The following is a 16189-nucleotide window of genomic DNA, read 5'->3' on the forward strand; positions in this document are numbered from 1 at the left end:
GGAATGTCAATGCTCGCTGAATTCTTTACTAGGGACTCATATCTTGAAGTTGCCATTGATGCGATACAATGTAAATTTGCGCGGCCTCCGACCTTAGAGATCATATGCCAGAGTTCGTTCAGCGCTAGACAAGTTGTACCCGAAGCGAAAAAAAAAAATGAACTGGCTGCTGCTGCTGTCAAGGTGACGAGGCGCGGAGGATACACGCACCTCTCACTCAGACACAGGGATCCTCTTTCGTTAACTCTGCTTAACACACACCTAAATTTTTTATCGCTCACACTGAATCATATATGATTACAATGTTTTACTTAACTCATTAACTGCTTCCTTATCTGACAAACATCAATGAAGGCGTTGTAGAGAGCTATCAGAAATATCTAACTGCGATGTTTACGGCAAGATACAATTAGCATGTTTAATTCTTCCAGATGAGAAATACAGCCCGCGAGACATAAAAAAATGGAACATGAAGCTTCGTCTCTTCTGCACCGTCCTGAGTTGGTGTCGCAGTTATGCACTGCTTGAGTAGCAACGTCTTCGCGATCTGCAATGTCGAACACAGCATGCTGCTCGTCTCGTGTCTCATGCGGCTCTAGAATGACCACAAATGAGACGGCTGAGTGCGCGGATTCTGCCAAGACTTTTGTTGAAGTCCTTGCGCTTGATCGGCTATACTTCATCGCACGAAGGTCGCTTTGGCAAAAAGATAAAAGTAGAAAGAAACACGCACTGACGCAGCCATTGAAAGCCTTCTTGGCCGCGTTTCCGTGACTTATAAGTTCGCGCCGTCGGCTCGCGGGCACGGGGCAATGTTTTCTTGACACCCTCTTCCCGTCTCTCTACACAAACCGGCGGATGACCGCGCGCGCGGCGAAAGGACCGCATCGGACTTTCATGAAGGCAAGCGCCGCTAACGAGGAAACGCAGCGTTCGCAGCAACGGCGCATGACCGTGGAGTGGACAAACGGACGGGCCATACTCTCCCCCGATGAGGCCGGCCTCGCGCCGCAGCCGCCAAGGAAGTTCTTAGGGGAATTCAAAGTCAAGGCTGCCGCATCGAACCGATCGTTCGGCCAAAAGGAAAGGAAAATGCCGTCTGTCCTGACGCAATTAGGCTTGCATAAACAACAAAAGCGAACCGTCACTGTTTACCGCCGCAGCAGATGAGCCCAGCGAGGGCGCCGGACCCGCAAGCGGACAGTCAGCGCCAACACGCGTACCGAAGCGGCTGGCCCGTCTCGCCGACACCCACGACTTACCAGCGCCGGCTTTTCATCCAGCTTTTGCCCCCTCACTTCATCTTCTAGCTCTGGTTACTGGCGGCGAACTTTGCATTTCGGGCACCTGAGTGACATCCAACGAAGGCCTCCTCTACGCCTGTCTTTCAAACGGGCGTCGGTGGCATCCTGTACGCACACGTGAATCAGATGAAAAATCGCACAGGCTCAGTGACCGCAGGCAAAGCTCCGCGTTCCCTCGTCATCATTTCCTGACGACGACGCTCCCAGTGACTGCCCGCACAGTCGAAATTCGTGTCGGCAGGGACAGAGACAACTTTCTCTTTGAAGTGACGCATACTGGGCTGACTGCGGTCACTTCACACTATCCTTTGTGTGCGTAAGTCCACTGCATTTGTGCTTTCGTCCTTCCAGGGACCACTCGGAAATTCCGTGTGTGAGCAGCATCCGTTCGTTACAGCTGGGGCCATGGCAACCATCCGTAATCGAGGAACAGTGCACAAAACAGTTTCAACCGAAGAAGTCCCGGCGTGTTTCCCAAATGCGACCATAACCCGGAGCTTGTCAAAGTCTACGTCTCCCTTCCAATTTCTCTGCAGGCAGTTTCACAAACCTCGGGAATCATTGCTCAGCCAACCTGGAGGGTTCATTCGCCTCAGAGGATTCGCAAACTTCACTGTGGTGTTGCTGGTGAGTTATATGCAGCGGTTGCCTTCTACCGTTTCGTGTGAAATTGTGCTCATCATTTTAGGGATATTCGAGGCGAAGTTACACTACTACATAGCAGCAATGGCTTAACGATAAATTATTTTTGGGTAGGGGAGGGGGGGAGGCAGGCACGCACTTGACCAGGTACGGAAAAGTGTGGGGATAGGGGGGCTAGGCAGCCTCCATACTAACACAAAAATTTCGAGGTGGGCCCCGTAACTTGGCTGCCAGACAGCGAGAACGCTGCAGAAATACCAGTTGCCTGAGACCAAGTGCCCTAAATTATCATAGTTCATATATGAGTTATACTTATTTAGTTATAGTTTCTTGCTCTGTGTTTTTACACTTTCTGCGTTTTCAAGAACCGTTACTGTGACCTCCCGCCCTTTTCTCAAGTTAGTTCACTCGATGAACTTCAATGATAGTATATATAAAAAAATGTCATATCGATGAAGCATGCTTCAAGCTAAACAGTTGAAGCATGCTTCAAGGAGTGCGTTGGGAAATTTCTTGCTGCCTGCCAGGACAGTACTCGGCCTGCATTGTCCTCGCATTTAGCGTCTCATTCGTTAGGGTGACGGAAAATTAACCCGCACATTTTATTTTCGTTGATGAACCTGTGTCACTTTTTCAACTTGTCACCCACTAACGCTCTCTATACCTTACTTCTAAGCACAACAATATATGCCACTGCATAGGCCTTTCAGCAAGCGTTCATCGTGGGAAAAGATTAGTGCGAGCGGTTGTTCTGTCGAGAAGCGTTGCATTGCTTATGAATAGTGAACAGGGGCCAGTCATTTTGATGTACAACACTTCCAAGGTATCCGCACGGGTTATCTGAACCAGCCACACATGGATATGCTGAACTCCCTCGCAGTCTAAGCTTGCGTCCACGAATCGTGAGGAACGTTGTGCACATATCGAGCCTCTAAATGTGCCTCCCTGAACCAGCTTGCAAGACAAAGAAGGGAGGAAACCGAAAACAGTTTTATTGCGATGGCATCTACACGGACACTTCAAGCGCATTTCTGTCGTTGGCATTGGCGTCGCCGTCACCGTGAGGTTCCGTATGAAGTCCAAGGACGCTAACACCGTCGCCGTGCGCCCCACGCTCTGTGTGCGAGTGAAAGCTTGCGAGGGGAGCCGACGATCGTGGCGCGATCTCGCCCGCACGAAAGGGACGAAAGCGGAGAGGAAGCGCGCCGTCTTCCGTTGCGCGCGAGGGACCCAACGTTGCGAGGGGGGGGGGGTAAGGAGAGGGAGGGAGGGCGGTGCAACTGTGCATGGGGCGGCTGCGGGCGGTCGCACGCCCGTATCTTGAGAGCGATCTGCGTTGGGGGCATTAGAGAGTTTTAGCCCAGCGGGTTTACGGCCAGCGGAGCGGAGCGGGCGAGCGGAGACGCGACTGCGCATGCGCACCACGCTGAGGCGGCCAGCGGTTTTACGGAGCAACGTTTACGCCCGCTGGAAAGCACTTCCCAGCGGAGCGTATACGCAGCGCGCGAGCGTGCGTAAGGGCGCGCGGGCGTGTATGGGAAATGCAAGACGGCAGCCGCGAACATGAACGCCGGCAGTTCTGCATCGAAGACGGCGACTGCCGCGCTGACCCGTACATTAGTACTCAGTACATTATTAACAAATAATGCACTGAGAACATGTAATATATCTTTATTCAACATTTCTTGCATAATAAAAGCAAGAGTAATTCAATTTCATTTCTCAGTAACTCCTATTCGAACCACTAGGTGGGGCAGCAGAGCGCCCCGCTCTTTACCCCGCTCGAGCGGGTGATCCGCTGGGCTAAAATTCTTTTTTCGCGAGCCGCTCCGCTGGCGCAACGGTGGAGACCGCTCCGCTCCGCTGGCCGTAAACCCGCTGGGCTAAAACTCTCTATTATAGCATGCGCCGGCGGCTCGTAGCTTTGTGCGTGCTGTGTGTTCTCGGCGCTCACTTTGTGTTGAAGCGATAGACAGCACGTATATCACTTCGCTCGCTGCTGCTGCCGCGTTCCCTCACGCCAGCGTTATGACAGCGAGTGTCCGCGGTCATCGAGTGTGATTCGTTCGTGTTTGATGTGTGCGCTGATACCATTCTTGTTAACTTGGTTAGCAAGCGAATGTTTATAAGCTGATACAGCCGATCGAATTCTATCGACCCTTTCACTGTTTATAAACATAGGTCCTGGACAGTTTCCGGTTTTGCATATACTGACGTAGCCCGCTAAATTTAGCGAGCAAGAAAGGAATTGGCTGCGATATTGACTAGCCTCTAAGTCCACAGATTTTAAACACTTTTCCTCTGTAAATACGAACAATTTTACAAGTGAATATTGCCCTAATTACACGAAAATTTTTGTGCATTTGTCTTGAGGCGTAATGCACATGTATCTTATCTGAAAACTCAAAAATAGGCTTTCCGCCAGTAAAACAACTTAAAAACGCGCTTTGTGTTCCGGCGCAGTGGACTGATAAGGCCCGTGACTAGAAGTTTCTTGGGGGCGGACTCTCGCTGCAGTTATCACACGAGTGAAACCGTCTATTATTAGTTTGTATGGCTGTCTGCTAATTTGCTATCGGAATCGATGCTTCGTCTTTCCTGCGAAACTTCGACTTTATTTTTTCTCGGGAGATTCGAAAACACTGCTGACACTTTCGAACACTCTCCTAAGATTTTTCTTGCAAAAGCTGCATTTGATCCACACGCATTTAAGTTGTTATACTGATTTGCCATAGTGGTCTCTCCATTTTTTTTCCGAGTTTAATCTTGGTGGTATTTGTATAGTTATGCCAGGGCAGCGGGCTAAATTTTGTGCCACTCGTAAATGCACTCATAACGCTACGAAGTACTTGCAAACGTAATTTATTGCAAAGGCCGCAATTAATTCACACGGTTTTTACTTAGATTACGCATTACCCACAATGTGCCCCTTATTTTTAAGGTGCCTTTTTTTAGTTCACCGAATATACCGGGGAAACTAACTGTAAACCTCATATAACGCATGAATAAAGACAGGGGTGAGGGGGGGGGTTGTAATTATGTGCACAGATTTTACTTAGGCCAGAAAAATTAGCGTTTCTCAACACATTAAAGTTAGCACCCCCCACCCCCTCTAAATCCGCGGAACTTTAACTCGGTATCATATACAATTCCTTTAGGACTCGGGGAAACATTGCGGATAATGGCAGTATGACAGATGCTATGGCACGCTTGAATAATTTATGTTCTACAAAAGTTGTAATTAGCCTACACAGATTAAACATTCATCGTACGTAACCGACAACTTGGTTCCTACTCAACGAAATATAAACACCGTGACTCCCAAAGTTCAATGAGGTGGCCGGGAAAACCAACTACACGCCACGTATAACGCATGAAAGTTGCAAGAAAACGAACATTCAGTAATTATTCTCAAGGCACTTCAAGCTTTTGCTACAAGGTTATACATAGCATGGCGCTCATTCTCGCTGAATATGAAATTGCTGCCATTTTTGGTCCATCCAGAGCAGCGGGAAACTTTGTAGGCGTGTCATATAACGCCTTAAAACAGGCCGAAAACGAAGGTTTAGAAATTTTAATTTAGTTCGCTAGTTGACCTACACACTTCAAAGTTTACCAGCATATCGCCAATAACAGTTTCCACATTTTCTCAAAATATAAGCATCGCCAGTAACTTAGTCTATTTTTTCCCCCAAAACCTAAGAACAAGCAGATAACGTTTTTCATGGCTTCTAATCGTGTTAACAGCTTCGCTGTAAAAGAAAAAGAACAATACGAGAGCGCTCTTTTCGCTAGGCAGCTCACGTTGTAGTGAGACTTATAGCGCGTGAAAAGACAAGGACGAAAAGAAGACGTGACTTCAGAGTTAGACTTCAAACGTCAGAGTTAGCGCCTGTGTGTGTCACGTCTTCCTTTCGTCCTTGTCTTTTCACGCGCTATAAGCCTCACGATGTCTTACCAAGAAGTCCAAATCACTGCATCACGTTGTAGATCATAGCAAACAATGCTTCGAACACGATATGGTTATGTCTGTGGGCTAATGGCAGCAGCTTTAATCTACATCAGACTAGAGAGAGAGATACAAAGAGGGAAAGGTAGGGAGGTGAACCAAGGACGTGCCCGGTTGTATACCCTACAATTGGGGAGCGGAAAAGAAAAGAATAGATAAGGAGGGAGAAGAAAAATAATAGTGTCCATAAATCACAGTCAGTTGCAGAGGAATCTCCGCTGTCATACCTGTTGGTACAATCCAGTACCGTTCATGAAGTGCAAAAGGGCTTTTGGGGCCTTTTGCATGCAAGAATGCATAGGCCATGGTCCTATGATCATTTCTTCTGAGAGCGCTGCATTATTTAACAGTTTGAGTTTAGCTTGTAGAATGCGTCGTTCAGTGTGAAAGCATGGGCAGTGACGCAGAAGGTGCTCTAGAGTCTCATCGCACCCGCACAAATTGCATGTCGCACTGTTAGCCATCCGTATTAGGAATGAATAGGGATGGCCCAACTACATGGCGACACAGTAAAGTTGTTTCGAGACGAGAGAGTCTAGGTTTTCCGTTCTTGAGAACAGAAAACCTAGACTTCAGAGAACCAAGAGCAGCATCCGGTCTTGAGAGTGGCATAGGAACCCGCTGATGTTTTTGATGAGCCGAACGCACAGCTTCATCTGCGCTGTCGTTGCCGACAATTCTGCAGTGACTCGGCAACCATTGAAATACAATGTCGTGTCCTTTCTCGAGCGCGTGATGATGAACGTGCCTTATTTCGTACGCTAGCTGCTTGTGTAACACATGACGTAGGGCAAACTGAAGTTTTTGTAGGGCTGCTTTGGAATCGCAGAAAATGGCCCAATGATTTGGTGGCTGCTGGAGCACCTTTGAGGCACCTTGAAGAATCGCAAGTTCTGCGGCTGTAGACGTGGTATTGTGCGAATATTTAAATTGCAAAGAGACAGCGTCCGATGGAACAACTACTGCTCCGGTAGAGCTGCTAGAATAGGTAGAAGCGTCCGTTTAAATGTCTATGCTGTCAAAATAAGTCTCGTTGAGGAGAAGCAGAGACAACTGTTTCAGGGCTAGCGGTGACAAGTCTGCCTTCTTAGCAATTCCAGGAACTGAGAGGCACACGTGAATTTGCCGGAGACACCACAATGCCAATGTTTGGCGTTTCGCAGGCTTTAATTTAGATGGTATCGAGTTATGGTGTACCGTCGCAATACAACAGAATGTAGATTGTGGTCTTTGTGCTGGAAAACTGGCTAAATGGTGGGATGGTAGCCGTGAAAGCTGTCGAATGTACGCTCTTAGCGCTGTAAGAGTCGTAGCTACAACCATATAACCAGTATGTTCTTCGGTACCTAGCAACTTAGGCGTTGTTTGATGGGCTACGGCATAAAGTATAGCCTCCAGGTCTTCCTTAGTGTCAGTGTAAGAACGCGTTTATGCGCCAGAATCATTGTAATTGTGAGCGTGCCATGTCAATTTTCTTTTCATTAAGACCTGTCCACACGCCTGCCTTGCGACATGCTGACAAGCAAAGTAATCGTACGGCGTGACCTCATGATTGCCGGAGCCATAACATATCTGTTTTGTGCGCATAATAATGCTTACGATTATCGTGAAGACAACAAGGAAATGAAGACACCCAGTTTCTTTTCTTCTGCATTTCCGCCGATGTGTTCCAAACAAAAAGGGATACAACGTAGAACGAAGGGAATCAATAGAAAAAGCTCCCGTGAAGCTAAAGTATCCTATTTCGGGCAAAGGGCACACACGTCTTGGTTGCGACGTCAGATGGTTGTCAGTGTACGCTTCCTATGCAGTGCGCGGCGCTGAGATGGCTTTGAACTCGGAAGCAGCAATAAAAAAAAAATTTTTTTTCACCTTCATCAATGTCCATGTGAGCATCAACGCGTCTGACTAACGTCGCAGTGAGATTCTATTTACAGACAGACGGGACGCTTGATATTCGTTTATTACGAGAATCAATTTGTCGCCGGCGATAGGCTTGTTATGCATATTATGCAGCATGGCCATGTTTTTTATAGAACTTCACATTTGGAACGATGTTCACCCTTCACGAAGGACATGGAAAATTTCCCATTTCTTATTTTCTCAATATTTGGCGCTTGCGACATCCTGATTAGAAAAAAGAAATATAGAAAAAAAAACCATTAATATGCTCATGATCATGACGAACCATTATTGGGCAAATGAGGGCTCGAATGCTCATGTATGTGATAGGGCTGTTTGGATAGGCGATGAAATCGCAATCATAGAATAAACACATTTGACATAGAATATAAGTATCGAGTTGGCCATATCTTCTTGAATCCTTTTACATTAATTGGTGCAAATACGTCCGTGTAGTGCACCGTTGGTGTCGTGTTTGTATAAGCGTGCAGTAAGCGCTGGATCTTTATTGGGGGTAATCTGGAAGATGTCCTCAATCGCGTCGTGACCGGCTCTCCACCTCCCCTTAGGTATAAGGCCGAAATTTTTATTCCCGGTTCGACCAGTGAGGCAAGTTTTTCTAGTGTTTCATTCATTTCTTGGAGCCCAGTGACGGATAACATTTGCGTAAAACGTCCGTAAACGTTGTAAACATCTCGACAGTGAAAGCTAGCCATTAATATTATCAATGATCGGGAAGTAGTGTGAGTTGCAAGCGCGTAATTAGCCTTTCTTAGGATTGGCAACACCTCTTAAATCGCAGAAGGCTCGCTCTTCAAGCAATGACATCGCGTGCAAAGGAACAGAGACCATGCGTTTCAGTGGAGGACGAGACCCTTTTTTACGAATGCATGGCTTTGAATCTTCAGAAATGTTTACATTGATTCGACAGTTGTCATAATTCTACAGAACGAAAGTTAAAAAAAATACCGGTTAAAAAAAAGGATGTAATGGCAGAGTACTTGGAGATGACCATGGTTTCTTCACTCGAAAAGCGCCGTCACGCGGTGCCAAGAATGGCGGGTGCACGTTGGAGAAGCCACGCTACTTCGATGTTGCACTCTACATTGGTGGTGAACCAGGTGCTTTCACCGTTGTCCTTAAAAATCGCCGTCCCAGTCCCAGTACGATCGCCTGGGGTATCTGCGTTGGAAAGGCCTTAGGTAAACTCTTGAGGCACTATTATGTAAAACTATTCCAAACTGTTTCTAACAAATTTCTGCAATCAGCCCCCCGCGATTGGTAAAAAAAATTTCTTCGCCGGTCTGTCAAGCAACGCCACGAAAATCGCGAGAACTCCCCATTTGACATGATTGTGTACAAACTGATTATGCATGATTAGAACGAATAAAAGAAAATGCGCATATATTATCAGAATTTTCTACTAATGCGTAAACATTATGCGTTACTTCGCTTTTGTTTACTTGCTTTTCCTAGTTTATGCATGTCTACCTATCACTTTTACGATGCCAAAGAAATGAAATCTGTGTACTGAGCGGTGTGGAGATGAGTTGGCAGGAAGCTGCACGGCCCCTTCAAAGCGATCGTATCGACTGAGCCGGAACGCCTTCACAAGCTACTTCAGCACGGCTGTTTTGACCTTTTCTTTATTTTCTCTTTCTTTGTTATGACCTTGACACGGCGACGGCGTTGTCACCAGTTTTTTTTTATTTAACGCCACCAATCATTTATTATTCTTATTATACCATCATCACATGTACCAATCAGTCATTTTTATACTCAGCAGCCCCACAGCAGGCTTCTCTGCACAGACACCCGTAATGCGGAAAACTAAATGTCAAGGCGACCTGACGAGAACGGTTTTCTCTCTGGTCAACCTTATTTTTTTTTCTTTAAATTGTTCCTTATACCTTATAAAGCTACGAATCATCTTCATTTCCACCATATAACCATTAGATATCTTGACTTCGCAAATTACGCATTTTTGTGCAGGTACAAGGCATTACACTTTTCGCGTGACAGACAGATTTTGCTGGGGTACTCGTCAAAGAAGGGTTAGGCATTAAAAATCATATCTTTCCGATTCTGCGCCTTTCTCACCATTAGCTTTCCGCGATTGGTCAAAATGTTTTCGGGCTGCTCCCACTTCGCCTGTCTATCACGCGGCTGCAAGAAGTGGGAAAAAAGTGCGCCACTGTTTGGTCGTATGAACATTTTAGGGAGGGGTAAGACTAGGTACGAGCGGGAAACCTTAGAAGCCTTGCACACTGGAAATGAGAAAGATGATTGTGTCTGTGATACGTCTTTGTGTTTAACCAACAAGGAACGTGCTTACCTATCGGGTAGGTAAAAGGCGACTAAACACTGACATGGATGCGCGGCTCTTGGGTGAAGTAGAAGTTGCGCATGCGTCGGATGTTTTCGTGCGGCAATGTACTTTTCGAGGTGTTATCAACGTACATGTCTCGGGGGGAGTCGAAGATGCGCATGCATCGGAGGTTATGCGCGGCAATGTGAATTCCAATAAAGTATCCGTCCGCGTCAACGCCTTTTTCTTGTGTGCGCGTCCTTTGTGTTTCGCTGGTACACCCTTCTTCAAGTTCGTTATAAGGAGCCTACTACGTTATCCCTCGCACCATGTCAACGATGCGCTACCGGAAGATTGCGCCACAGTATGTTCTCGAACCCAATACTATTGCATTTACTGCGTCGTGATTTCCATGTTTAGACACATATCACCTACAGGGAACGTGCCGAAATAAACCAGTCCACACCGGAAACCCCCTGCGCGAGGCCAGATTGAGCAGTTTTGACAACTGCAAATGTTTAGTTTCGCGACAACGCGAAAGGAAGTTTGCTGTTTTGTTTCCGACAGGGGTGTGTTATTTGTCAGCCGCGTCTATGCTTAAGTTCATCCGTAATTCGCGTCGCTGTTCGCCTCGTCGCAGAAATTTAGTGCTTCCGAGTCTTACGAATCGTAGTGGAGGTCTCGGTGCGGTGTGCGACATGCTGGAGGAGCAGAAAAATAAATCCGAAATGTCCGAAGTTTCTGCCTATCGGCATGGTAATTTCTTCTGTGAAATATAGCAAGGTACGCTCTTTCAGAGATGGCTATTCGATACTCACTGCTGATAAAACGAGACAACAACAATAATTAAAGGAAAGCGAAAAGCATAAATGCAAGAATGGTCATGTACCGGACATTGGGCGCACGTTAAAGAAACCCAGGTGATCAAAATTAATCCGAAGTCCCTGAAGCTTTGCTTAGGAAAAAATTGTCTGTGGTTTAGCTCTGGTTAACCGTAGTTGAATTGCGAAAGCAAGAGCCGCAGTCAAAAGCAAGAGTCACTCCGGGACGTGGCACACACACACACACACACACACACACGCACACACACACACACACACACACACACACACACACACGCACACGCACACGCGCGCACACACACACACACACACACACACACACACACACACACACACACACACACACCGAGAGGCGACATCTCCTCTCCCTCTACCCAGTGGAGCACATCTGGTGGAACGAGCGGCGATGGCAGCGGCGTCGACGGCGGAGCCATCTGTTGGAACGCGACTGCGGCGTTGCTAGGCAACGGCGGCTCAAGGTCATTCGTCGGTCATGGCAATGGCATACGGCATACGGCTGCCTGCATACGGCATACGGCGCGACGAGCCGAAATGGCTCGCTGGCTGGCGTAATAAAGCTTTCGCTTGAATAATATTCTTGGGTTTTACGTGCCAAAAATACGATCTGATTATAAGGCACACCGGAGTGGTGGACTCTAATAATTTTGACCACATGGGTCCTTTAACGCCTCCTAAATATAAGTGAACAAGCATATTTTTTTTTTGCATTTCGCCTTCATCGAAACGTGGCCACCGTGGCCAGGATCGAACCGGCAACCTCGTACTGAGCAGCGCAACGCCTTAGCCACTGGGCTAACAGCGGGCATGGAAGCTGCCTTTTGATGCAGTGAAAATTTCGTGGTTATGTGACCTTGGAAGTAGCCACGCCTTTTATCGAGTGTTTCGACCATGGTTGTTTGGCCAGTTCCACGGACTTGCAGCATGTCATCTCGTAATATTTCATCGCGTGTAAATTTGGATATTCACGCTTCGTAGGTCAAGCACCCACAATGAACTGTTCACCTTCTGCACAGCGTTCTGCAACCTAGTATTAAGTGCTTGCCCGGCTAATCAGCCAGACACGCCCCCTCCTTTCTGGCTTTCTGACAGATCCGCGTTCGTGAAGCAACTCCGAAGAGAGAGAGAGAGAGAGAGAGAGAGAGAGAGAGAGAGAGAGATGGGAGGTATAGGAAAGAAAAGACGTGCGATTTGTTTCATCCTGGATAAGATGTCAACCTGCTATCTTCCTTTCGACGCCGCACGCTGCTCCGTAGCTTTAATTAGATCAGAACGTATCGATTTGATAATTTTAGAAATATATTGTACAAAATAATGAGACGGAATGTTGCAAACAGAAATCACGGTCTTTTACACTGCTAAATACGTGATAGAGACCCTTACAGGCTTTGGGTGAAGCTTCACATGCCCTGGATTTGAGGCCAATCTCATCAGGAAAAATGGTAACACAGGCCAGCGTTAACATCCGAAACACATCTTAAAAAAAAGAAACTGCATTTGGGCCGCTTCTGTACACAAAGAAATAAACTACAAAAGCAAAGAATGAAATCGATAACCCCATGAAAAGGACGCGCGAAATAAGCTTCGCGCGTCCTTTTTTAAATTTCTTATGTATTTTTTTACGGTATATGGTACGCTGCAGCATTCTTTGAGCAAATACCTGTTCTGGTCCAGCGAAGTATTGGTGTCTTCATTTAATTCCGGTAACGTGTGCTGGTGAATACGTTTCGCACTGCTCTATGATTAGAAAGAAGCTTCCGCACGCCAAAAACGTCGAACTCAAGGATCCCTAAAGAAACCGTCTATTAAACTGCGCCGTAGCGCCATGAAGCGATTCAGCGCACGTTGTACGGAAAACAAAAGACGCGTACGCAAGCGTCATTGCGTAACGCGCGATCGAGTCTGCCGACATGAAATAGAGTCGGAGAAGGGCGACGGGTAGAGCTTCTTCCTACATCGAGTACCGATAATGTCTTTTCACCGACTGGTCTCTCGCGTCCACCTGACTGCCAGGGCGCGTTCGTTATTCGCGAAGGAGTCTCGATTATCCACCGCTTCTTTTTCCTCAAACACGCCGTAGACCTCCGTTTTCCTGCAGACTACATTTTGTTGTGGGTTGAGAAACGCGTGTGTTTTGGTCGGATCCTGCGCGATTTTTCCTCAATCCTCGGCGACATTTGTTGTATGCCACCGGCGGAAGGAAACTGCAGCTCTCTGTGGCCATGGCTTCGACCGTTCACTTTGCGGGACGGTAACTGACTGACTTGATCACCAAGACTGATTCGGGTCAGCAAAAACAGAGACGTGTAACCAGGGCAAGCGCTCCCCCAATCTTGGCTTTGACAGGCATGCGAGCTCTAAATGCAGGTTGCCACCCCTTCGTACGTTCACAACAGTCGTTTCTCAAGAAGAAAAGCTTGACTTTCTTTACTGGTCGTTCCACTTAACCAGTAAAAGGATCTACAGTGAGCCGCACCAACTTTTAAAAAAAAATTATTTGTTTCCACAAGCAAGGAGGTACATGGTTGTGGCGGAAAAACAAGGGGAAAAAGCTGCGGAAGAAACAGCTTGACTGGCCCCAGGTTTCGTTTACAATGGCAGCAGCAGGGCAGGTGGGAAACGGGTTAAGGTAACAAAGAGGAGAAAAAAAGAAAGAGCAAAAACACCAAGGGCAAAAATCACAAAGTACAACCGTATACAGTCAAGATCGAAGAAACATTTCACGCAGATTTTTTTGCGGAACAAGTGAGCACATCGATATTGCATCTGGAGAGATCATAGAGTAAACTGGGCAGCCAGTGGCATAACATTTGCTGGCCATAATTAGTCCGAAGTTGAGGAACCCACCAAGTATCAGGAGCTCGTGTTGTGTAAGGGGTTTCTCGTTTTGTGAGATTAGCGAGAGAGCTGAGGGAGCCAATATTTTTCTCATATCGTCTGTATATAGGTTGACAACAAGCGCAGGTTTATTAGGGCAGGCAATTTAAGGCTTCTAAGCGCGCTGAAAAGAGGAGCGGAATGAAAATCACGAGGCTTATTACAAATTACACGAAGACATTTCTTCTGGATTACAAACAGCTTGTGAATTAATATATGTGGCTGAAGTTGTCCCCCATACGAGGCAGCAGTAATTTAGGTGACTGAAAAAAAGTGAGTTATAAATCGGCAACTTGCCCAGCAACAAATAATTCTGTTCAGTTAACTTTTTGCCATCGGTCATACCATGCTGAATACGTCGGTTCTTGTCCAATTCCCGAAGCTAAGCAGCTTTGGGCTCGGTCAGTACTTGGGAGGGAGTTAACTTTTTCCCACACTGAAATTTTTCGTGGTGAGTGCTTTGGAGAAACAAATATTGCGTAGACCTCACGTACTGCGGGAACCTATGCGAATCCTTTCGCACGTACCTGGATATTCAGCATTGTTTGGGGCTCCGCAAAACGATGCCGGATGGACCAGCGTGTTCTTGCAAATTGAGTAGTTGTGTGTGTGCGTGTGTGTGTGTGTGCGTGTGCGTGTGTGCATGCGTGCGTGCGTGCGTGCGTGTGTGTGGGGGGAGGGGTCGTGAGCGTACGTGTATGTGGCGACAAAGCATCACGACGACAATCGATAATCGTATGACATCAATGGCTTGATTTCTACGTCAGCCGTTCAACTAGAGACATGGTCATCGTTTAGTTCTATATAGATAGTGTATGAGTGTAAGGGAGGTAAGCATGGATAGTGGCACCATCAGCGACTGCGCGTTATACTATCGTACGTACAAACGGCTATTTCATGTGGTGTACGTTAGAACGACGATGACATTTGTACTTCGGCGAAGAAATAGTAAAACTTGAATAACTTGGCCATTATGAAGTCTTCACAACCTTGCACAGTTCTTACGTAATGTAAGCAATGAAAGCACTGGGCAAAGTGGGCCGGTCCCGGAGATAGTACATTCTAACACGGCAGCTCAAAGCGTGAGTATTCACAAGGTAAGAAGACCACAAAGTGGCCCAGGGTGCACTCGCCAAGTGTTTCAAAGAGGTCGCTGTCTCTGGAAAGAGAGAAGCATGCGTGCGATCGTGACCTAGTCGTTAGAGCACTCGGCTGCTGCGCTTTTGACGGCAGAGGTTCGATTCCCACATCGGTCACACATTACTTAACTTTTCTTAAAGAGAGGCGACACAGAAACACGCCTACCGCAAGGAACCAAGAATGAGGCCAAGAATGCCTCACATTCAGGGAGAAAAAAAACAAAAACACTTCATGACGTTGCGACCAAGGTTCCGAATCAGGCTTGTTAGTATCATCCTGTCAATGCAAGTTATAGTGCACAAAGACACACTGGACACTATCGGTTCCTGAGGGTTTGAGTAGTTCCATTAGCGCAGAACATAACGGTGTCTCCATCATCAGGGCCCATGTTTACAAAACGTCTTTTACGTGAGAACGTTTCCTCATTGGCCGACAATCTGGCGTCGTCCTCTCATCATGTTATCGGCTTCTTAACGACGGATACGGCGCCTGTGGCCAACCGCAGGTAACTTAAACAAACAAACAAACAAACAAACAAACAAACAAACAAACAAACAAACAAACAAACAAACAAACAAACAAACAAACAAACAAACAAACAAACAAACAAACAAACAAACAAACAAACAAACAAACAAACAAACAAACAAACAAAGGCTATGGGGTTTAACGGCCCGAAACTGCACAGTGGGTGAAAAAGACGCCGTACCGTCAGGATTAATTTTTACCACCAGGGGACCTTCGACGTGTACCGAATCGAAGTACACGAGCATTTTTGCATTTCACCCGCATCGAAACGTGGCCGCCGAGGCCGGCAGTCGAGCCCGTGCACCTCGGGCGCGGCAGCGCAATGCCATAGCCACTGAGCCGCCGCCGCAGTTTCACTTACATAAGAATAGTTCTGTGAATACAGGCCCAGATGCGTTTGATCAAGAATCGATAGATAATGGAAAACAGTAAAACCTATCCAAGACGGTGCATGAAAAGTGGAATACATTATGATCGCGAGAGAGAGAGATAGAGATAGAGAGAGATAAAAAAAAGAGATACCAAAGGCAATGCGGTTAACCGGAAGATGGATATCCAATTCGCTACCCTGCACTGGGGAAGGGGTAAAGGGAGATAGGAAGAGAAAGAAAATATGCAA

The 16189-nt window shown here is 46.8% G+C and overlaps 1 protein-coding gene across 3 annotated transcripts in view; it reads left to right on the forward strand.

Annotated features, from left to right (window-relative positions):
- The first annotated feature begins 933 nt into the window (after positions 1-933).
- The window catches only part of LOC139053612 (diacylglycerol O-acyltransferase 1-like), an 87203-nt gene continuing 71947 nt past the window's right edge, over positions 934-16189 (forward strand). The window contains exons 1-2 of one of the 3 annotated variants that reach the window (XM_070530511.1): positions 934-1616; positions 1702-1931. In XM_070530511.1, the coding sequence (XP_070386612.1) occupies positions 1710-1931 (222 nt within the window). In that variant the 5' untranslated portion in view covers positions 934-1616; positions 1702-1709. Of the gene's footprint in view, positions 1621-1701; positions 1932-16189 lie in introns of all 3 variants that reach the window. The other 2 variants (XM_070530510.1, XM_070530509.1) reach the window with 2 other exon arrangements.

This window comes from Dermacentor albipictus, chromosome 1 (genome assembly GCF_038994185.2).
Source record: "Dermacentor albipictus isolate Rhodes 1998 colony chromosome 1, USDA_Dalb.pri_finalv2, whole genome shotgun sequence".
NCBI lineage: Eukaryota > Metazoa > Arthropoda > Arachnida > Ixodida > Ixodidae > Dermacentor > Dermacentor albipictus.